At 55.4% G+C, this 23,393-nt stretch overlaps 1 protein-coding gene across 1 annotated transcript; it reads left to right on the forward strand.

Moving 5' to 3' along the window:
- Positions 1–1,312: 1,312 nt before the first annotated feature.
- RAVER1 (ribonucleoprotein, PTB binding 1) lies at positions 1,313–21,356 on the forward strand. Its single transcript, XM_039514070.1, has 14 exons — positions 1,313–1,560; positions 5,611–5,677; positions 6,844–7,313; positions 8,668–8,859; positions 10,218–10,347; positions 11,004–11,104; positions 14,824–14,935; positions 15,468–15,703; positions 15,961–16,054; positions 16,930–17,072; positions 17,304–17,384; positions 18,559–18,687; positions 19,447–19,530; positions 19,645–21,356. The coding sequence occupies exons 1-14, from the start codon at positions 1,348–1,350 to the stop codon at positions 19,789–19,791; spliced, it is 2,199 nt and encodes a 732-aa protein (XP_039370004.1). The 5' UTR covers positions 1,313–1,347; the 3' UTR covers positions 19,792–21,356.
- The last annotated feature ends 2,037 nt before the right edge of the window (positions 21,357–23,393 follow it).

A 23,393-nucleotide genomic window follows, 5' to 3' on the forward strand; every position in this document is an offset into this window, starting at 1 on the left:
GGCAGAGCCTGTGTTTTCTGGAACTTCTCCAGTGCGCCAAGATTGATTAGATATCAATAGTGACAGTCCACCAAACCTCTCAGCCAGCAGTTTTAAAACTTGGGGGTGCAAGTTATTTGACCGTGATGGTTTAAAAATGTCAACCTTCAGTAGCTTGTCTTTAATATTCTCCACAGGTACCAGTAGCCTGGAAAGAGTTACCACCGTATGATGAGACTATATAATTATTTTTCTCCAACTACATAACAGAAATATTGACTACTTCTGCCTTTTCTGCATTATTGAACATTCTACAATTTCTGTCTAGCAATAGGCCAATACCACAGTTAGGATTCTTTTTGTTCTGAATATATTTTAAAATTACATTCCTGCTCTGTATCAGAGGGGAGCCGTGTTAGTCTGGATCTGTAAAAGCAGCACAGAATCCTGTGGCACCTTATAGACTAACAGACGTTTTGCAGCATGAGCTTTCATGGGTGAATCCCCACTTTGTCGGATGCAAGTATTCACCCACGAAAGCTCATGCTGCAAAACGTCTGTTAGTCTATAAGGTGCCACAGGACTCTGTGCTGCTATTACTGCTCTGAGAGTCATCTGCTGCAGCAGCTGATTTAAGTGATAGGTTACATACCCCAGTATGTCAGTGTGGGGGATGGATGTGGGGGGACAAGGGGGGCTGGCAGGGGCCAGAAGAGGTGGCTGGATGTGGGAGGACAGAAATGTGCTGGATGTGTGGGGGGGTCAGTGGGGAAGGGATGGATGTGGGGGACAAGGGGGCTGGCTCTGGTGGGGGCAGAAGAGGGGCTGGATGTGGGGGTCGGGGGCACTCGAGTCACAGGGCAGACTCAGTGACGCAATGGGGACAGGGGTCACTGGGGGCGGGGGGTGATGTGGGGGCAGAAGGGGGCTGGCTCGGGCGGGGACAGGAATGGGCTGGATGGGGGTCAGTGGGGAGGGGTGGCTGTGGGGGTCAGTGGGGAGGGGTTGATGGGGTCAGTGGGGACACTCGAGTCACGGGGCGGACTCAGTGACGCAATGGGGGACGGGTCACTGGGGGGGCAGCGGGGATTACAGAAGCAGCGAGTCAAGCCTCGCCCTACCCTGGCCAATCAATCGGCGCGATGCTAGTGCCGGTGGGCTCTACTGACCAATGGGAAGCGCGGATGCTAGCGGGTGTTTGTGTCGCTGGCCAATGAGCAGACGGTATGTTTTCCCTCTGGCCAGTGGGCGGTGGGAGGCCGGCGGAGGGGCGGGGTTACGATGGCCCAATAGGGGGGCGGGATATTGGCGCCGCTCTTTTCTGACCGTCTCCCGCTCTATGGTCTCAGGAGGCGGAGGGTTCCCAAGATGGCGGCGGTGTCCGTGTCAGGCGCCGCGTCGGTCCCCAGCCCGGAGCCCCCCGGGCTGGAGCCGGGGCTGGGTCCGGACCGGGTCCCCGAGGAGGAGCTGCCCTCGCTGGACCCGGCCGAGGTGCGGAGCCGCCTGGAGCGGAGCTCGCACCAGTTCCGCAACCGCCGCAAGGTCCTGATCCGGGGGCTGCCCGGGGACGTGACCAACCCGGTACCGGGGAAGGACGTGACCAGCCGGGTACCGGGGAAGGGGACGTGACCAGCCGGGTACCGGGGAGCGAGCCGGGGGCGGGGAGAGCCAGGTGAGCACGTGACCAAACGGGTGACGGCCCGTGGGGGGGGGGGGTTGCGAGTGGGGATCCGGGAGTGGAAACGTCACCACCAGCCCCTGGAGCCGGGAGGCTGAACCAGCCTCGGTTGAGCTGGGGGCTGGTGTTCGGCTGGACGGGGTGGGAATGTGATCGAGCAGGGGCTGGGTGAGGATGTGACCGCTGGGGTGGGGGAGAGCTGGTGGGTCCCAGGGGTGCGTGTCGATCTGGGGGGGGGGGGCTGGGCCGCAAGTGTGACCAATCAGGGAAAATTAGGGATGCAGATGGGGGAGGGAGGAGTTGGATTCAAGAAGCAGGGGGTAGTAACAGCATGAAAGAGGTGAAGCTTTATCTTATCCCTACTCATGGAACAGCCCCTCAGCTGTAACGGGAGGGCAGCTACTTTCTGAAGTTGAGGGCTCTGACAAGTGTCTCCCTTCCCCAGCCCCTTCTGGTGTCCAGGTCTGATCCCTCACTCCTCCCCAGGGTCACCTGGATGTTCAGGTGGCTATCGGCTGCTTCCTTGTTGGCTTAAACTATAAAACTTCAGGTGATGTCTCACGCAGTGATTAGAATCTTTCCTCTAAACAGCTCCTGGATGACGCAACAGTAGAGTTGAACAGGCCATTTATGCTATTTGTTGATCCCGTGCTGGTTGACTTGTGTCTCTGTAATCTTTGGTCCCTGGCTGAGACGTGAATTGACATCGGACTCCCTCCACACCCACAAAAAATGGACTTTGTGGTCTCAAAGCACTTTACAAACATCAACTAACCCTCTCAACCCCTAAATCTGCCACAGGTTGTTTTCCTGTTCTGCAGCTGGGTTGCAGAGCGGGGAAGTGACTTGCCCAGTGCTCCTGGGAAAGCTAGCCAGCCAGCCAGCATTCAAACTCTGAGTCTTTAAGTGTATCAGGTAGCTAAAGGGTTACAGGTCTGTCGCATCTTGTGCATGTTTAACTTGCGCAATTTCAGCTTTACACGGTCGGCAGAAACAAAAAAAAGAGAAAAATAACAATTTAAATACTGTTTCTGTAGTGTGGGAAATTCCACCCGCCATTCAACTCAATGTAATTTTGACTATACGAGGTTTTCGCTTTATGCGCTAACCGAGGAACAGAACCCCCGCGTAAGATGAGACTTGCCTGTACAATTGTTGCTAAACTTAAATAGTTCAGGGACACTCAGTTTGGGAGGAGACACCACAATAGAAGTGGATTTTTATACTGCATGTCCAAGTCTGTTTGCTTCTGATCTGGTGGCAGGCTGCCTTTCTGTAGCCCACTCGTCTCCCCAAATTATACTCCTCTTTTCTTCCTCACTTTATTGGACAAGAAATTAAATCTATATTGCAGGCTATGCCTGTGTGGTATAGAGAGTTTCCTTTTAGACAAGTGTGTTTCTCATAAGTTAGTTGCTGCTTAGTTTTGATTTGTTAAACTGACTAACTTTCAAAACTCTGATGGAGGAGCAGGTCTCATCAAACCAGACTGATTTTTTCCAATCCTGATTAGGGAGTAGGAAATCTGATTTTTGCTTCTCAGGGGTTTGTGCAAACAACTAGAGTTCATGAGGTCTCATCACCCGAGTGTCTGGTTCAAGTGAACCCTCAAACGCCAAGATAAACATAGTCAATAGCGTCTCATTTCTTCCTGAAACTGGAAATGTTGCACTACTTAAGGTGCAAAACAGTAAATTTCCACAATCATCAATCTTTTACTGGAGTTGGTCTGAATTTCAAGTTGATGCAAAACCCAGAACTCGGTGAATTTTTACATTTGCTCCAAAATCGAACGCAGCTTTAGTCTTTCATAGACCATCTCCTGCATAAGAAGCAGCACAGGACCCTGTGCCATAAAAGCACCTTGCTTTCTTGTCCTCTCTTCAGCATGGCTAACATTTCTCTTCAGCTCCCTGCATGGGCGCTTGGATGAAGTGACCTGACTGTTAGGAAGGACAATGGGACTTTGCAGGAAATCCTTGTGAACACATTTCTATTGTCCTTCCACAGAATCAGCTCATCAGGCCAGCAGGTAATGGTTCGATCCCATGACCTGCTCTCATTGTTCAGCCGGTCACTTGACTTCCTGATGCTGTCCATTGCCTCCAAAGTGTGGTGGCCTGGCTTTCCAGAAGCACGTGTAATTGGTCTCACGAGAAACTGAGCAAGGAGCAGTCCCTCCCGTGGGTCAGTAGGCTTGCATTGGAACGGCAGCGTACAGTGCTTTTTCTGGAATGTCTCAGGCAGCTTAGGTCTCCTATGTGAAAGTTGGGGTTGCACACAGAATCTCGCTCATCCACTTCTGCGTGTGGGTTTTCTTGAAGGTCTTCACACTCGTGGCTGGAGCAGGGAGCCAGGGTCAAGATTTCAGGGCTTTGTTTCTAGCTCTACCATGGACTTGCAATTTCATCTAGGGCAAGTTATGTCGTCTCTCTCGTGCTTCCATTTCTCTATCTGTAAAACACAGAGAACCACCCGCTGGTGGGGAGTGAAAGGCTCAAAGTTTAGAAGTCACTTGCGCTGCTTAGCTAGGAGCTGCTAGAGAAGGGCAAAGTCTTGTGCAAAGCATTACATGAAATTGCTGCCTGGGGCAGCTGTAACACGGAGATATTAACTCACTGGTTTGAAGATGCTTATCTGAAAGGAGAAGTGTGTGTAACTTCAGGGTAGTGCTCTGGCAAAACACCCAATGTTTGTGTTGGCAAATAGGCTGCTTGTTTGGGTTGATGAGATTGTGCTACTCGGATGATACCCACGCTATATCGTTGGGATGGGAGGTTACTCCGAGGCAGACAAAATGGCAATGTTGAGTGCTCGCTGCACATCAGCCACAGGGTTTTGAGGTTGTATGTTTAAAGGACTGGCATCAGGAGCAGGATTTCTCACGGTTTGCATCTTGTTCTCACTCAATGGGTCAGATTTTTTTTTTTTTGGTCCCACTAAGTGACTTAGGTCCACTGTAGCAACTCGCTGTACAGCCACCCCTTCCGCAACAAAACGCAGTTCCCAGGGCCCAGCTGGCCCCTGCTCTCCCAGCTGGAGAATTCCACTGCACACGTACCCATTTCAGAACACTGCCCTTGGTGTGACACGGGAATGTGAGCGTTCAGTCTAAATCCTACAGCAAAGGCATGGATTGCACGCCCCGTGAGCATGCAGCAGTGTCCAACCTGCCTTCCCATGCTATGAAGATGGAGAAAAGCCGCCTTGGTTTGAAAGGCCAGTCATTGCTGTAATGGAAACTAACCCTGGTGCCCAGGCAGTGCATAGGAGCATCTGAACTCAGACTGAGTGTAATCACTTTTCTAGGGGCGCTAAGCTGCTTGGGACTGGAAGAGGTGTCTCAGGAGGTACAAATGCATCCAATGTGCATGGTGGGCGATTTCTTGTGTCCCTACTGAACTCTGACTTATAAACCCAAGGACTGAAGTAGCAGCAGCAAGGCCAGATTGGACTTTCTGTGGCACTTGCCATTCAAACTACCAGCCAAAGATCTTGCCTTGACCTCGGTCCCATGAAACCAGAGGGAGTTGTTTAAAAACCAGTTCTGTGAAAAGCTGGCTAGCTGGAGCAGCTTGAGGGGTGCGCCGTTGGGCCTTGTTTATTCAGGCATGTAACCCAGACCTGCCCAAGTGCAGGTAAGTATTTCTGAGGCAGGAAATGCCCGAGACCTTCAGCTCTGCTGGAATGTGGCTGTGAGAACCAGCCCTGTTTGTTTTTGTAGTCAGCCCTGCTGCTGATGGACTCTGCCCTCCCTGGCTGTGCTGGGGGTACGACCTGCTGCCCTTTCCCACTAGCTAATTAGCGCCCTGGAGAATTCCGCCATGAGGAGCAGTCCTGACTGGCTCCAAACACTCTGCTTGGGAATGGAGGGCAGGTGAGGCTCTTCTCTGGGGCTGTTAAATGCAAGAGGTTCCTTGGGAGCTGATTTCTCATTGCCTTTGTTTACGCAGGAGGTTCATGATCTGCTGAGCGACTATGAACTGAAGTACTGTTTTGTGGACAAATACAAAGGGACTGGTGAGTAAGCAGAGAGCAGGTCTCTCACGAAGGGTCATTCTATTTAAATGTTGAATCTTCTCAGCCTGAGGCTAATCTATGCCAGGACGCAGCTATTGTGCAGCCCACCCACAGGGCGCTGTGCGAGTGAATGGATCCTTTCCCCAACTCCAGACCTCGGGACAGCTTCTCTGTTGCCTGGTGTTCTGGAGGGGGTGTGGTGCCTGCACTTTGTTAAAATGTGGTTTCGCTTTGTCCAAGTGCTAATCTGCCTCAGTAAACACAGTTTGCCATGTTGTTCTCTGGCCGTGCTGGGACTGTTTTTCTTACTGTTCTTTGGGTAGGTTTTCCTTCAGCTGTGCACATTGGATCCTATTCGTGAGGGGCTAATGGCATCTGTTGGGAAACTTGGGCTGTGGGGCTTGCAGCCCCAGCAGACGTTGCACATGCAACATGGGGTTGCATTGCTTTATGGGACCCCCAGGACTGCTCCCTCTGTGCGGTGCTGACCTGAGGGATTTTCAGTCAAGCCAGCCCCTGACTCTCCTTGCAGACTCTTGAAGGCAGCACTTTGCAGCTGCTCTGCCTTTCTGACACTCGCACAATCTGTGCAGCTAAAGGGTCCCGTGGACAGAAAAGGCTTGTGGGGTTGCGTGAGGTGACTGTGCTGCTGGGCCATTCACCGCCTGTCTGAGTGTCGAGGTGGAGGTTGGGATGCGAATGGCTTGAGCCTCGCGCTGCCATTACGTATCGGGCATTGCTAGCAATCACTGGATGTTCCCAGTCTCCTCCCTGGTGGGCCATTTGCCCAGGGAGTTAGGACGTGGTGTGCTAGCATCTGGGCCTGTAGGACACCTGCAGACTGATCCTCTGTTAATATTATTGACAATGTTCCAGTGCTTAGACCAAGATTTCTGCCTTGTCCTGAGGCTGATAGAAAGCACGAGTGCCTGATGCATCTTCTAAGCAAGACGGCTGTTAGCCGACAGTCTAAGTGACTGCCTCGTGGGGCGTTGAGCCCTTTCTAGTAATCTGGAGCCGCTAACGCTGCATGGCTGGATGTGTGGGTACGGACAGTGTGGTGTGACGCTGGAGTTGGTGTGGGAGTGGCACTGAAGGTGTGATGCGCTAGCCAGGTGCTTGCTGCTGGGTTGCAGGGTTTCTTATCGTAACTTCTCTGCTTGCAGCGTTTGTCACCTTGCTGAATGGGGAGCAGGCCGAGTCGGCCATTCAGAAATTCCACTTGAGCCAGCTCCGGGACAAGGAGATCTCTGTGCAGCTGCAGCCCACCGATGCCCTCCTGTGCATTGCCAACCTCCCCCGGCTCTATACGCAACAGCAATTTGAGGAGCTGGTTCGGCCTTTTGGAAACCTGGAGCGCTGCTTCTTGGTGTACAGTGAGAAGACGGGCCACTCCAAAGGCTATGGCTTCGTCGAGTACATGAAAAAGGACTCAGCAGCCAGAGCAAAATCCGAGCTGCTGGGCAAGCAGCTGGGGACGCGGACTCTGTATGTTCACTGGACCGATGTCAACCAGCTGACCGCAGACCTGGTTCATTCCAAGTGCTTGTGTGTGGGCAAATTACCCCACAGCTACACTGACCTGGAGGAGCTGAGGCAGGTCTTCTCAGCAATTTCTGCCCCGACCTTCTGCCAGGTGAGGAGCTCAGCCCCAGGGGTGGGTTTCCTTTGTGTTCATGATGCTGGATCTGTATGGTGGTGTCAAGACCTGGCCCCAGACAATCTGGAGGGTGTGCTGAGGCCTAGTCTGCACTAGAAACGCCTCGCCAGAGTGCTTATTCTAGCAAAGCCTCTTGGTAGAGACGCAGCTTAGGCCGGCAAGAGAGCGTTTGCTGGTATAGCTTACGCTGGTTCCCCGAGTGAAGCCGGCTATGCTGGCAAAAGCCCTTTATCGGGTATGACTGTGTCTGTGCTAGGGCTTTTGCTGGAATAAAGTCATAAAACAATCCCACCCCAGTGGACATTAGTTGGGGGCTGGCCCTGCTCTGAGCAGGGGGTGGGCCAAGATACCTCCTGAGGTCCCTTCCAACCCTGAGAGTCTATGGTCACTGAGCCAGCCAGAGCTTTTCAGTGCAGACCTGGCCTAGATGGAAGACGCAGTCTGTACCCCGAACGCCTTAGTGCTGCCTTTGAAAGGCGCCCCCCAGGCTGGCGGGGCCAGTGGATCTTGCCCTGGGGCAGGTCCTGGCTGGGTAAGCTAGCTAAGATTAATGAAGGCAGTGAGGTTAGGGGGTTCGCTACCTAGCTAGGATCTTTCAGGGATGTAAAGGTTCAGGCCCTTGCCTTTCACTAGGAAAACAACAAGTGTAAATTTGCGTGTCTGGCTAGGTCCTGAAAGTGACCTGTGGTGTGTCCCACTGGAAAGTGCCATCTGGCTCCCTGACACCAGTGTGGAAATGACTTGTCCTTGTGCCATCGGTCTAGTGTCTGTTCAGTCATCTAGAATGTACCTGCTCCCATGTGCTGGGACGCTGCCACCGGCTCACAGCCTCCAGCTTTCCTTCGAAGAAAGGGAGGGGCAATGATCTGAGGCTCCCTGCGTTAAGGAACAAAGATTGTGAAGCTAAATGCTTTGCAGTTAAACCAGTCTGGTGAAGCACGGCTCTGAGGCAGGCATGGCCTTTAGAGCAGGGATTCCTAAGGCAGTTGGGTGCCCAAATCCCTTTGACAATCCCACCCGAAACCCGTGAGTTTCTGGATGACATGGTGTCACCTGCCTGCCTGCGTTGGCACGCTCCTTGCCCAGCCCAGGGCTTTGAGCTCCATTAGAGCCCATTGTAAGGTCTCAGTGCCCAGGCCTGAGATCCAGGTGTGTTAAGTTTCCAATTGTGTGGATGCGGGTTGTAAAAATTCACAGCCTGAAGGGTCTGAAAGCCCCTGGCCCTGTCAGCCCCGGCCAGCACACAGCGCCTCTGGCCTTCGTGCGCTAGCAGCCAGTGTCCTCTCCCTATTGTGCTAAGCCTCCATTTCACTGCCTTGTTTTTGTGTAGCTGGCGTACGGTCAGGATGGCCAGCTGAAAGGCTTTGGAGTCCTGGAGTATGAGTCAGCAGAGATAGCAGAAATGGTCCAGCAGGCCACAGATGGGCTGCCGCTCGCTGGGAACCACATCCGCGTCTCCTTCTGTGCCCCAGGCCCTCCTGGGCGCAGCATGCTGGCCGCCCTGATAGCCGCACAGGCGACGGTAAGGCTACTAATCCAACCCTGCTCAGGCAAACTGTGCTGTTACCTCCCCCTTCCCCCGCATTTGCACTGCAGTCTGTTCACAGCTCTGTCCGGAGACCCCAGGGGCTGCTCCTTGCACCTTTCCAAGGCCAGATCTGCAGCCTAGAACAGGCTTAGTTCACACCAGTGGCACGGTGCCTGGTCCAACAACTCTCTGCCCACAGCGCTTCCTTCTGTAGGCTGTAGCTAATGCTTGGGGGCATCCAGTGTTAGTGACGGGGGCAGTTTGTGTGCAAGCCAGTGCAGATACTGCTAGCGCTCAGCTGGACTGAAGGAAACAGGACACAAATTAACTTAATGCTAATTCACAGCAGGACAATCCAACATGGCAGTGTTGTCACTACAGAAACCGACAGGCTGCTCTGTATGAAGAGCCTTGATGCTCATGTTCCAGGCTCAGAGGGGACGAGGCATCTGCCCTGCCCTGTCTCTCTGCACCTGAGACATGGACTGTAAATGTACTGAGCTCTGGAATTTCAGTTCCTTTCTAGCAAGCAGAATGTCCCACCTTCCCTGCGGCCCAGCGTCCTAAGTACTCACTTCCTGTGCAAGTTAAGATACTAAAAGACCCGTGAGGTTTTGTAGAGAGGGGAGGCTGGGTAGTGAAAGCTGTTAGCTCCATGTGACCCAGTTAGGTCACAGTCATTACTAGCCCAATTTCTTCCTCAATCTGAAGCCCGGATCCAGCTCTCAAAAAGAGCAGCATATATTTGCTTTACAACTCCAGCACTGAACTATTCCATCACAAACGCCAGCCTGACATCGCTGGCCACTCCCGATCACCGCAGGGTTTCTGTCTGCGCTAGGAATGTTAGTGACCTGGCTTCACGCTGGGCTTAACAACCCTCTTCCGGTGCTCGCCCAAACGCCTGCTGAATGCACTGCTTGAGCTCCCGTTGTCAAGTGCAACTGTGTAATTCAGACTCCTCGTAGCTTCTGCTGAAGTTCCTCGTTAGTCAGTTCTCTCTCCCCCAGCGCCTTCAAATCACGTTCCAGAACCAATGTCAAACCCTCTTGAGCCAGGTTGACAAAGGTATTTAGGCTCCTGGAGCTGCAGGGAGGGCCTGGGTGGTGGTGATGGGTTTTGCCAGGCGAGGCACCTGATTTCCAGTGGAACGTCAATGGGATCAGATGCGTAACTCACTCAGGTGTATTGTAATCCCATTCGGCACCTATCTGCATCTTTAGGTGCCTAAATACCTGTGTGAGTCTGGCACTGTCTGTACAGCCCTTGGCACGACCCTGCCTGGGGTCTCTGGATGCTGCTGTAGTGAAAGAGAGATTCAGACTCTGACATCTGCAACTTTTTTTTTTAAGGCACTGAATCGTGGGAAAGGGCTCCTTCCAGAGCCAAATATCCTTCAGATTCTTAACAGCCTGGGGAACCCCGCTTCGATCCAGCTCTTACTCAACCCCCTGCTTCACGGAGCCGTTCCTGGAAAACAGGGTAAGCATGAGTAATGGGCTTTCTTACGTGGGGCTACAGCCCTGGTGGAGCTGTTGTGGGGTACTGTGAGTGCCGCCCAGAGCTCCCCAGACAGCTAGATTCCCGCTGTGCTGACTCTTCTCAACAGCGGGAGCGGGAGGAGGGTTGTACCGATGGTCACAGTCCCTCTTTAGCTGGATGACTGCGTTGCTCCTTCATAAGAAGGAAAGCCACCGACCGTGGCTGGGAGCAGAGAATGGGCTCGAGGCCAAGCCTCCGTAGCAAGCCCAGTCTTGTAACCCTGGCCAGCAGCCAGCCCCAGAGCCCAGCGTTCTGTTGAGCTAAGTGTACACGGCGTAGGACCCCAGGTGTCTGACACTTCCAGGCTTGTTCCCGTCTCGTCCGGGGCCTGCTCGAATTCTCAGCTCTGCTGGCAGCACTGACACGGCGCACACGTGCCTTCCTGTTGGTATTTGCGTGGTGCTGGCCCAGGCTCTCGCGTCACTTGGGGGAGAGGTGCTGAGTGGTGGGGCAGGGGCTGGGAACAAGGCATTCTGTCCCACGGTGCACAATGCCTCGTTGCTAGAGGGCCCGTGCCGCCATCCTCCATGCGAAAGTCGGCCCTGTCAGTGTGTTGGCAGCCAGTATCAAAATGGTCTTATCCTTTTTCTTCGCAGGAATCCTGGGGGCCCCCCCGTCCATGCCGCTCATGACCAACCCAGCCCTCTCCGCCGCTCTTCTTCAGCTAGCTCTGCAGAGCCAGACGCAAGCACAGCAGGTACTCGCCCAAGACACTCCTGTAATGTCCTAGAAGCTGCTCTGCTTCAGACGTAAGGATTTCCTGTGCTTGTCTCTGTATTTATATTGCTCCCGTCACTTGAGCACCTCAAGAACACTAGCAAATCTATCCCCACGGCACCCCTAGGAGGTGGGAGGCTGGGGAACCCAGGCACAAATTGTCTGTCTTAGGAACGCACCCTGAGTCTGCTGCAGCCAGGAGTAGAACCAAGCTTTCCTGCGGCTGAGCAGTGCTTTAACCATGGGGCTGTCCCTCTTCTAGCTACATCCTGCTTCGGGGGAGTGGGGGGAGATCTCCCCCGCCCAGTTATAAACAGGCCCCTCTGTGAAGGTAGAAGCTGAATAACAGGCAGACTTTCAGAAGTGGCCACTCAATCCAACTGGTTAAAAGACAGGGAACAAAGGGTAGGAATTAATGGTAAATTCTCAGAATGGAGAGGGGTAACTAGTGGTGTTCCCCAAGGGTCAGTCCTAGGACCAATCCTATTCAGCTTATTCATAAATGATCTGGAGAAAGGGGTAAACAGTGAGGTGGCAAAGTTTGCAGCTAACTATCTTGAGCAGTTTAGTAAGACCAAGGCTGACTGAAGATCTCACAAAACTAAGTGATTGGGCAACAAAATGGCAAATGGAAATATAATGTGGATAAATGTAAAGTAATGCACATTGGAAAAATATCCCCAACTATACATACAATAGGATGGGGGGCTAATTTAGCTACAACGAGTCAGGAAAAAGATCTGGGAGTCATCGTGGATAGTTCTCTGAAGATGTCCACGCAGTGTGCAGCGGCAGTCTAAAAAGCAAACAGGATGTTAGGAATCATTCAAAAAGGGATAGAGAATAAGACGGAGAATATCTTATTGCCCTTATATAAATCCATGTTACGCCCACATCTCGAATACTGTGTACAGATGTGGTCACCTCATCTCAAAAAAGATATACTGGCACAAGAAAAGGTTCAGAGAAGGGCAACTAAAATGATTAGGGGTTTGGAACGGGTCCCATATGAGGCGAGATTAAAGAGGCTAGGACTTTTCAGCTGGGAAAAGAGGAGACTAAGGAGGGATATGATAGAGGTCTATAAAATCATGAGTGGTGTGGAGAAAGTGAATAAGGAAAAGTTATTTACTTGTTCCCATAATACAAGAACTAGGGGGCACCAAATGAAATTAATGGGCAGCAGGTTTAAAACAAATAAAAGGAAGTTCTTCTTCACACAGCGCACAGTCAGCCTGTGGAACTCCTTGCCTGAGGAGGTGGTGAAGGTTAGGACTATAACAATGTTTAAAAGAGAACAGGATAAATTCATGGTGGCTAAGTCCATTAATGGCTCTTAGCCAGGCTGGGTAAGGAAGGGTGTCCCTAGCCTCTGTTTGTCAGAGGGTGGAGATGGACGGCAGGAGAGAGATCACTTGATCATTGCCTGTTAGGTTCACTCCCTCTGGGGCACCTGGCATTGGCCACTGTTGGCAGACAGGACACTGGGCTGGATGGACCTTTGGTCTGACCCGGTACGGCCGTTCTTATGTTCTGTGTCCAGCTTGAGATGCCCCAGGCCTGACTCTTCCCGTAACTCTGGTCGGGTACACAAATCTCACACGTGTGCACCCGGGCGCGCACACGCTGCATGACCTCCGAAACCGTTGGCCTTGAGCCCTTGCCCACCAAACCGACAGCTGGAGAACTGAATCTGAACTCTGCCATCTCTGTCAGTGGCGCCCGGCGCTGCCCCGTTACTCTGCTGTCTGTCAGCCTCGCTCTCTTTCACCCTCTGACTGGCGGTGCTCCTAGCGGCGTTCCCCACCTCCCCAGAGTGGCTGGTGTCAAGCTGGGCATTTGGAGGCTGGCTTAATGCTGACTCGAGCTGTTCTTAGCTGACATCTGCTCCTTTAGCCGCCCGGTTCATGAAGTGATCTGTCTTTCTGGTCTGTCTTGCTTTGCTCTCTGCCCCAGAAGGCATTGCTTGGGAGCTCCCTGTTACTGCAGAACCAGGTCTGGACGCAGCTGCTGCAGAACAAGGAGAACCAGGCCGTACTCCATGTGAGTGGTAGAGGGCTTCCTGTGTGCGTGTGTGGGGAGACGCAGCGCCAGATGCACCCTCAGGCCTGGTCCGAATTCCACTCATGCGCTGACCTTTCAGGCTGGGTTGTGACACGCGGAGCAAGGAGCGGTGTGTAAAGTGCACTGTCCTGGGGGGCAGACACCCTCTCCTGTCACCTCCTTGCTCCTGGGAGGTCGGCACTTACTGCTGGTCTAGGGGCTTGACCTTGCTGCCATGGAAATCGGTGGGTGCCTTGCCACGGCACTTCCCCAGGAGCAGGATCCCAGCTATACCAGCAGTGGGTTGCTTCAGCCCTGCCTGTGTCTCCAGCCGTCCCCTCCCTCCCATTTACAGGGGGGCGGCCCCTGGATCCAGGGGCCTGTGTAGGGCTGTAAGGGGGTTCTGGGCTGGGCATGTCGCAGGTCACAGCCTAGCCTCTAACGATCGGAGCATCTCTGGGCTTGGTAGTACCCGTCTGAGCGGCGCCCCTGTCTGCCTCATGGGTAAGGCTCAGTTAATGTGCTGCTGCCGAAGCAGGGCTTCTGCCAGTGGAAGAGCGTGTGCCGACCAGGCCCGTGGCTGCATTCAGCTGCGGCGGCGTGAGTTCCGTGCCGTGGCGCAAGCGGGGCCGGGCCTCTCAGCGCTGGGTCTGTTGGACAGTGGTAACCTCTCCGTTTGTTAGTGGCACAGGACTCGGGGTGAGCTGAGCTGGCTCCTTGGTTCTAGGGAAGCAAGCGGTCTGGACAGAGGGGAGGGCGCTGCGTGGGAGTAGCCTGGCTTCTATTTTCGGTGGTTTGTCTGTTTAAAGAGCCATGAAATTGCTGCAGCCCGTCTCCCTGGCGGCCCCTCCAGGGAGAGCTTTGAAATGCCAATAGTGCTCTGGGCTGTGGGGTGCCCCTCTCCGGGGAAGAGATCCAGCGAGTGCTTGCGCTAACAAGCTGTGCTGTCTTTAGATCACTCCAGTGCCAGCTGAGCTTCCAGCCCGCTTCCTTGGGAAGCGCAGGCTAGGACGGCTCTCTGCAGCAGCCCGTTGGGTCCCTGAGCATGCAAAGATTGCCAGATCTTCTGTCTTCTCTTCCTTTCCTGGGAAGCTCCAGCTTCCCCTCCCATCTGTAAATGTGCAGAGCCTCCTGTGTCCCCTCCCTGCTTCTCTGGGAGGGGTGTGCTGGGACTGTGATCACAGCACTTCCTTAGCACAAGGTCACCCGGCTGCAACTGGACAGCGGGTATTTGGCCAGGCCTCCCCACCTGCTGCTCAGCACAGAGCACTATAAACAAGTCATTGTATGACATTTAGTGTGTACTGGCTTGGCCAGTGCTTTTTATGTAGCTAGATGTGTTGCTGTATCCCCGGAAGACCCCTGCGTGCCCCAGGGGTACATGTGCTCCTGGTTGAGAACCACTGCTCTAGGGAACTCTTCACGTGCACATGGCTAGTGAGCGCGTGGCAGGCTAGTACTCCGCAGGTTCTGTCCCCGTGTGCTGTGCATGAACCGCTCATGTAGGGCCCAGAGCTGAGTGCACCATAGGCACCGATTTGTTTGGGTTGGCTTCTTGCAATGCTCTCACCGCTTGGCTGCACCGCTGGCATTTCATACTAACCACGTTTCCCACTGTGCCTTCGGCTTGGCCTTTAACCTGCCTCTTGTTTGCAGAAACCCGGGATCTTGGGGGACTCTCCTCTCAGTTCTCTACAGCACGGCACCTTGGGGTTGGCGACCGCCCCAGCTCAGCCCGGAAGCTCGCTGCTGGGAGAACTCGCCTCAGGTAACGCTGTGGGTTTGTGGCATGAGCCGATTGCTCAGGAGTCGTGATTCCTGCAGCATGTGCTGGATGCTGGGCAGAGCTGCAGCCGCTCACGTGAGTGCAGCTTCGGTTCTCTGTGCAGTGCCCCATCCCAGACGCTGGGGGTTGCAGTTCCTGCCACCCTGGGTGCTGCCCGTTCACTGTGCTGCCTCGCGCATGGAGCAATAGCTGCAGTGCGCATCACTGGAGATTGCTGTGCTGGCATTGACGTCGGGGTCTAAAGCACGGGCATGTTGGTCTGCAGATAACCCTGGAGGAGGGCAGAGCCCTGTAGGAAACCCTGGAGCATGTTAAGATTTATCAGCCCTCTGCCCTCTCTGGAGTAGGAGCCATTGGCGTGGGCCTGCAGAGGAGGCTGACCCAACCCTAGCAGCAGGTGTCTGGGCGCCGAGCTAGCTGTTCTCAGGCTCAGATGCAGGCGTGTGGGTGAAGGGGAGGGTGGAAGAGGTTGCTGAGTGACTGTCTGTAAAGCGGTGGCATCTCCTCTCCCCAGGGGGACCTCTGCCTGCTGACATGACGCAGGGGCACATGAAGTCACCGATCCTGCCTTCGGGGGGCATGCCCCTGTCATCCTTCCTGGGGACAGAGAGAGAGAACTCGGCAATGGGGACGCAGGTGTCCCAGCTGACCTCATCTCCTGGGACCCCATCAGCCCTGCCGGGCCTCACCACTTCCATCCTGGGATCGGTGATCAGTGGACTTCAGAAACCAAAGCAGATGGAGAACGGGGTAAGAAGAGCAGCTGTGTTCAGAGTCCACCTAGAACAAGCGCTTCCCACTGCCATATGCCGCCTGCTCCCCAGTCTGTTTGGTGCAGCCTTAAAAGTCTGTAACGCTTCCAGCCGCTTGTCCCCGGCAAAGCAACGTAGCGGTCGGCAGGAGTCCGAACGGCCTTGCGTTTCCCTGTCCTCCTGACGCTCCTCTGAGCGGCCTGCCTCGGGGATACCGTCCAGCAGCACTAATCCCCGGGACTCCTTCTCTCCTAGGCCTCGCTGCTGGGAGAGCCGCCCAAAGACTTCAAGATTCCTCTCAACCCTTATTTAAACCTGCACAGCCTTCTTCCTGCAAACAGCCTGGGAGGTGAGCTGGCCGGGGGGCTGCTGCCCCTTTAAACTGACAGTAGGAGAAGCATGGGGGTCGGCATGGCTCTTCTGCTAAGTGTGCCCTGAAAGGGGCGGACAAGGCTGGAACTGAACCGGAGCTGGGCGGGGAGCTGCCCATGCTGGGACCAGAGCAGGGCTGCAGACCTGGGGGAGCAGGGCAAGACTCCTCCTGCTTCAGCTCAGTGCCTGTCTGCACAGCGGAGGGGGATTGACGTTAGGAGCCTGCCAACAAGCGCCTGGGAGTGCATCTCCTGTGCTACCACCAGGCCAGCCTGGGACCTAGCACTTGGCTTGTTCAGGCAGATGCCAGTCAGGAGACTCCGTTTGAATGGAGGTGGGGGCAGACTTCGCCTGTTGACCTCCTGCCACGGGGTCACGGATCCCCACTTGAGAAGCAAAGTCACTTGCCATGGGGCAGTTGGTGTCGGAGCCAAGAGCAGGAGCAGCTGTTAGTCCACCGTGCTGCCCTGAGTCGGGTAGGGCAGAGATCCTGCTGTGTTCGAGTGTAGGGGTTAAACTCGGTGGACAGCAGCCCAGAGGGACAAATGATTTCAGTTTGGCCTTGTGGGCGTTACTGAAGCGAGGTCAGGCTCCATCTCCAGCGCACTGCTAATGGCCCACGGGGCAATGGGACTGTCTGGGACTGTCCCTCTCTCAGGCATGGGGCGTCCGGGGGAAGGGAATCCCGAGGGCTGAGAGCTGCCTCTCCCAGGGGGCAAAGGGCTGGGCCCAGCAGTGCAGTTGGGTAATGGGGCAGCCTGCAGTAATTTCTCTCGAAAGGGAGCCGGGGCAGCTGGGCCCTTGACTATCTGCCCGGCTGCCGTGGTGCTAATGAGTAACGCTCTTCTGCAGGTGGTGCCAATAAAGCATTTAATCTGAAGGCTGGAGTGCTCCGTAACGTTTCCAATCCCAGAATCCCACAGCCCCCCATGGCCGACCCACCACTGCCCTCTCCTGGGCTGGCAGGAGACAACTATGCTTTCGACTATCAGCCGGTAAGTACCTTGGGGTGGGACAGAGCATTAGCCCAGACGTCAGCTGGGACGAGTCGAGTCCTCTGGGTATTAAAGCAGCAGAGCAGGGAATGGAACCCAGGCGTCCTGCTTGCTCTTCTCCCGTTTTCTCCCTCCCTGGTCAGGCACACCCTTGACCCACCTGAGCTTGTGTTATGGCCTCTGGAAATGCCTGTGTAAGAGCCGTGTTTGCTCTCTGCTTTCTCCTGGAAGGACTTGGGATCCCGAATGTACGGCCAGTCGAGGGACCACGCTGGGCCCATCCTGGGCGGATTTGGACACAGTAGGCACAAGGTAACTTCTGCGGGTATTCAGCTAGGAGCTGAGCCGTGGGGCTGGTCTGAGTGCAGCCGCCTGGATTCTGAACCTCCCTTTCGAGGCGACAATGCACTGGACTGGGCTCTGCTGCTTCCCCGCTCTCCCGTTCTTCACCCCTGCAGCTTCTGGGCCGCTCTCGGGGCTCCCTGGTTGGCTGGTTTTGGGGTGTGGGAGGAGCCTGCCTGGGTCACGAAGTGGCATGGATCAGGTTAGGTGGAGTTCTGCCCTGCATGTGCCCTGCACAGCTGATGGTTCCCTGATCGCTCCATAGAGGCACCAGGCAGTTCCCTGTCCGTGTGTCCATGGCTGCTCGTGAGGGTATTGATAACAAGGGCCTGGTTTGTGGATCTCCTCGGGGCAAGCTGCCAAGGGGAGGAACCATTCCCAGGCTGGCCAGAAAGTCGGTGATGTGTCTGCTCGCTGCTCAGAGAACAGCTGTCAGCCTTGCCCAGAGCAGGATGTCGCGGCGGGGGCAGTGTCTTCCAGCTAACACGCTGGAAAGCCCAGTGCAGATGGGACGTACCGTCTCTAGCAGGGTCTAGTTGGAGCCGGGGGGAGGTACCTGCTGCCTTGTCTACATTCGATTTCCAGTGAGTTAGACCACACTAGCCAATCCCTAGCCTCACGCCTTTCTATACTCAGCTAGCCCAGGCCTTCGGGCTCCACGGTGGCATGTTCTTGCTTTTCCACAAGTCCCGTGGGCCTGCTTCAAGGGGGATCCCGCCCAGAAGCCCCCCGTCCCTGAGCAAGCGGGGGTGTTGTGTCCTTTGCGCCAAAGAGAATTTGGTTTCACTGGGTACGTCTACACTGCAGTAAAACCTGTGGCACCGTGTCTGGGTCACTTGACTCAGGCAGCGGGGTGAAAATTGCGGTGTAGACATTTGGGCTGGGCCCCCGGCTCTGAGACCTCCCCCCGGCCGGGGTTTCAGATCCCCAGCCCCAGCCCAAATGTTTACGCTGCAATTTTCAGTCCTGCAGCCCACAACCAAGTCGGTTAACCCAGGCCTGCGGTGGGTCTTGGGTCGCTGTAGACGCACCCGTTGATCTATTTCCACGCTGCAGAGCACGGAGGCACAGCCTGCAGTTCTGCCTCCAGGGGGCTGAACCGAGCCTCGATCCAGCTTGTGATGCGGAGCCGCTTCTCTTCCAGATGCCTTCATCTCCTGGATTTGAGCGGAGCAGCTTGGGGCCACCCCTGCCGCCCTTCTACTCAGGATCCCCAACCTCCTACTTCACCAGTGGCCTTCAAGCTGGGCTTAAGCAAAGCCACCTGAACAAAGTGAGAGGTCACTTCTGTGTGTGCCGGGAGGGGAGAGTCTGGGCTTCCGGCTGCTAAGGGCACAGACGAGCGTGCGTCAGCTCGCTCGCACTCAGGCTTCATCTAGTTCGGAGTGACTCAAAGATCCAGGCAGGCGGGCGTGGTGATTCCTGGCGGGGATCCCAGCCTGCCGGGGCTCTGCACGGCCTGGGGGTTACAGGGGTATTAGCCTTTAATGGAAAAGGCCAGGCCTTCGCCTTGCTCTGGCGCTGCCATGAAATGGAGCCGCCTGGCGGATGAGCAAGCGGCCAGTTGTATGGCCTCACGGCGGGGGCGGCTCTGAGACGCGCTTACTCAGCGACGGCAGAGGTAGGACCTGGAGGCCGGTAACTTCCCTCTGGGGTGAAGGTCCCACCAGTAGTGATTAGAAATGGCCTGATATTTGAAGCCCAGCCCTTCCGGTAAGACTCACTGGGCCAGCTACCAAAGGGAGCTGCTCTCCCTGCAGGAGAATGGGCACGTTCCCTGCTGTCTGGATGTTGCATTCAGTGCCATAAAGTCTGCCACAGCTGCAGCCCCGTTCCCTAGGGGGAGGGGAGAGATGGTAAGATGTATGCGCAGAACGTAGCCCCTGCTAGTCCCCGGGAGGTGGGAATAGGCCTCTGAGGGGTCCCTTGAATGGAAAGCGGCTGTGTTGAGCCAGTGGAACTGCAGGGTGCTTGTGGGCCCATGCAGTGCTGGTAAACAGGGACATCAGTGGGGTGACTCTCTCTCTTCCAGGCAGTAGGGATGCCACCTGTGGGCACCGGGGACAATATCCTGGGCTTGGGACCAAACAGCCATTCCCACGGCTCCCACTCCAAGGTGAGTATCTGTGGGGACGAGGGCAGAGCTTTGCTACCGACCTGCAAACACCCCCCCCCCCCCTCCCGGTGCTTTGCCAGGCCCTGACACTCAACTCCCCGCTGTCTTTTCCAGACTCCGATCGGGGGCCAGAAACGGGCCTTCTCCCACCTGCTGCCATCCCCGGAGCCCAGCCCGGAGGGCGGCTACGTCGGACAACATTCTCAGGGCCTGGGAGGGCACTATGCAGACTCCTACCTGAAGCGGAAGAGGATATTTTAACCCCCTCCCTGCTGAAGCACTATCATCCCCTCCGCGTGTAAATCTTGTACAAACTTTTTTTTAACGTTAGTCTTGATTTTGAGGTTTTTACGTGTGTGAGAAAGACTTGGCTTCTCTGAGTGGGGTGGGAAGCCCCACAGGCTTCCTGCTGGAGGATGAGCCCTTCCAATTCCCCCCCATTCCAGAACCAGCACCCGTCTGCCTCACGGGCAGCCAGAGCAGAGGCGAGCACTCCGCAAATGTACCGTGCGGGGGCAGGACAAAGCTTACCCCGTGGCCCCTGTCTCTGCTGTTCTTGGTGCCTCTCCGTGGGGCGGAACCTGCTGGAGTCGTGCTGTATTCTGATTGCAGTAACTGGGAACCTACAAACAATCCTGAGAGGACAGTGAGTCCTAGGGAGATGCTCGTTCCCTGCCTTAAACTGCTGCTTCAGAGAGAGGAATGTAAGTGACTCCGGCAGGTGCCCTTTGCTCACTGGAACGTGAGCATGGAAGTTCTGGTAGCACAGAGGTGGCGATCTAGGGGGTACACGTACAGAGGTCTAGTTACGCCGTGGGACTCCGGATCTGCCTGGTTCCTGGCCTCTCCCTGCTCAAAGCCTTCAGGGCTGCGTCTGGGATGCAGCGCTCCCTAGAGGCTCACGCTGAGCTTGAGGTCTCGGGCCCCGCCTGCCTCTCCAAATTCCTGTTCTGTTTTGTTTTTTAAACCCTTCAGATGCTGATGTTTTACACTTTTTTTGTTTGGAAATGAGATTTGTTAAGTTGCCATTTTAATTCATGCTTTGGTTTTTATTTCCTTTTTTAACTAGCTAGGAGCAGGAATCTTGGTCCATTGTAAGGTCGCTGAGCCTGGTCATTCCTTTTTTTAGTTTCTCTCTCTCCTGGGCATGAACTTTGGTTCTAGAAGTTTCTTTTGGGGTGGGGAGAGTCCAACATATTCCTTGATTTCTGTTTTGCTGAGTCTTGCAGTAGAAGCCAGCTGCAGCTGGCAAACAGCTGCTTTCCCTGCAGCCAGGCAGCCTCTGGACACTGCTTCCCAGGAAGCTGCTCTGCCTCCCCCTCCTGTTGACCAAGCTTGGAGGGCGATTTGTGGCTTCGTGATGTCCGACACAAGGCCGCCCTTGTGTTCGGTGTGGAACTAGACGTTCAGCCAGTTGCACCCTCTCTCCAGCTGCATTTTGAATATAGCATTAAATGCAGCTGAGCTGATGTTGGCAGCTTTGGGTATCAAGCCCGTAACAGTATGTGCTGCTGAGAACCGGCTGGGTTAATGCCTAGGGACCGAGCCGCTAGCCAGCCGATTTAGTCGAGCAGGCTGCAGAGTTGCACAGCGAGCCGGTGTCCAGTGATTGAGAACGGTGCCCTGCTGGTCTCCATTGAGGGGAGGGTGATGAGCTGCTTTCTCGGGGAAGGATTTGTAGAGAGACTCCCCACCCTCTCTTGATTTGGGGTTGATAAAGTTGCTACCATGTTTCTACTGTAGATGCTGTCTGGCTTGCTGTATGTGGGGGCCCAAGCCCTCGAGCTGGCCATTGCCTTTCCAAAGTAAAGAGAGATTTCTATCAAGCCTTGTCCCCTTTCTATACGCGCGTAAACGTGTCATTTTCTGAACACTTCCAATTCCTTGGAGCTGCACCGCACCCGGGAGCCAGTGGCCAGAGGGGGGTCTGGGAGCCAGGCAGACTGGACGTGGCCTTAACCATGTTTCTCTCGGCTAAGTCCATGAACACCAGCGTCTAGTCCTACAGACACGGGTCTGTGCGTCCATCCAGCTACACGTTAGACCCTTCCACTTTCTGTCCCCAAGGGGACTTCCAGGAGCTAAGAGTCCTGGTGATTCACAAGCCCCATCACTCCAATACTGCACCTTACAACCTCACAGCAGCTTTCCGTATCCAGGCCTTCCCCCCCCCCCCCCCTTTGCTACACTGATCTGCATCCCCTCTTGCTTTTACCTGAAGGCCTGGGGTGAGTCACAGATCATCTCCAGCCTGGTCTCCATTGGTAACTGCAGCTGTGTTGGGCTTCTGTCAGCCCCAGTTCCCTTCCTGCCACTCTGCTCCTCGGGCAGCCGCTGAGCCCGGCTTTCACAGCTCTGCTGTCTTGTTTGCTGGGGATTTTGTTCTTGTTTTTACTTCATGCTGCCTTGATTCTGTTTCCCCTTTTCTGGTCATCGCTTGCTGCAGCAGGCCGTGGGGCGCAGCTCTTGTGCTCTGGCCTGCGCCAGGGTTCAGCTGGGAACATAAATCCATGCACGTGTTTTGTTTGCTGAATTGAAAATTTTTAAGTGAAGGAAAAAAAATTTGTAACGTGCTCCCTGTGCCTGACTTTCTCCTTATTAGTGTTTAGTAGGGTGGGGCAGGCCCTGAGCACCACTGGCATCTGCGGGGCTAGTCCCGGCCTAGAACGAGAGAGCTTGCACTCTGCATCGCCAGGGCCTGGGGGGAGGGTGGGAGAAAGGGTGTAACCCCCCAGTAGAGTGGCTAAGGGCAGGGGGCACCCAGCAGCATCGTTCCATGATTGGGGGGGGTTAATTAGAAGGGGAGCAGTGCTCCAAGAAGACAAGGTGAGAGTAGCAGACAGCAGGGTGGAAGGGGGAGGGAATGGGGGGAACTTCAGTGCGTTCAATGGGCTGCCCCCTGCCCTGTGAGTTCTTTGGGGATCCCAGCACTAGGACTGCAGGGAGGGCTGCAGCTTGCACGTACCGAGCCCCTGGGATGGCCGTGGGGGGAAGTAGCAGCAAGACCCATCTCACCGTAACTGCTACAGCCTGAGGCGGCTTGTGCCTGCGCCCAGCTCATGGAGACAATTGGGGGAGGAGGATCCGACAGCTGGTTACGTGGCTGCCGTCTGCGCATTTCCACTGAGCTCATCTCCACCCTGCGCTACTCTGCAGGCACAGGGCAGGTGCAGCTCTGGCCTAGGCCAGGTTGACACCCTCACCCAGCACAGTGCGCTGACTGCACAGCAGACTAGAACCTGTGCAAACTGCAGCACTAAAACGGGGTCCCTGAGCCCAGCTCCTGCTTCCCAGCTGTGGTCCCTGCTCTGCTGCAGCCTCTGGCCTGGGGCCCCATCTGTCAAAGGGGGAGGGCCTGTCCCAGCTCTTAGCAGGTGTGTGGCGGGGCAGAGCTCGAAGCGCTTTACGCAGCAGGTTGGTAACGTTCAGCTTCTGCCTCTGGAAATGGGGGTAGAGGGGGGACAGGCTGGGCCCGAGGTCAGGCACCGAGCCCTGCAGCTAGAACCCAGCTCTCCTGCAGCCCAGGCTAGAGCGTGATCTGCTGGGGCTCCTGCCCAGGGGCCAGCTGGATCAAAGCCTGCCAGGCACTCAGCTACTGTGGGGCTGGGGCAGAGGGACCTAGGGAGGCTTGGTCTGACTCCACTGAAACAGGGAGGAGCCAGGTCCCTTTGGCCCCATAGGTGCTGCCCCCCGGGCTGGGTGCAGGGCTGGGGGAAGCAGAACGAGATGCTCTTCTGTGCTGCGGCTGCTGCCTACAGAGCAGGGGTGGTACCAGGCCCAGATCCTGCATCTGCTGAGCTGGGCCTGAGCTGAGGTGCTGGTGCTCAGCAGGGCCCTGCCCCCACCTCCTTCCTGGTCCTCAG

This window comes from Mauremys reevesii, linkage group 25 (assembly GCF_016161935.1).
Source record: "Mauremys reevesii isolate NIE-2019 linkage group 25, ASM1616193v1, whole genome shotgun sequence".
Lineage (NCBI taxonomy): Eukaryota > Metazoa > Chordata > Testudines > Geoemydidae > Mauremys > Mauremys reevesii.

Coding starts and splice junctions, on each gene's coding strand:
- RAVER1 (XM_039514070.1), top strand. CDS start 1,348: ATGGCGGCGGTGTCCGTGTCAGGCGCCGCGTCGGTCCCCAGCCCGGAG. Junction 5,678..6,843: donor GGACAAATACAAAGGGACTG/GTGAGTAAGCAG, acceptor CTCTGCTTGCAG/CGTTTGTCACCTTGCTGAAT. Junction 14,936..15,467: donor GCTGGGAGAACTCGCCTCAG/GTAACGCTGTGG, acceptor TCCTCTCCCCAG/GGGGACCTCTGCCTGCTGAC.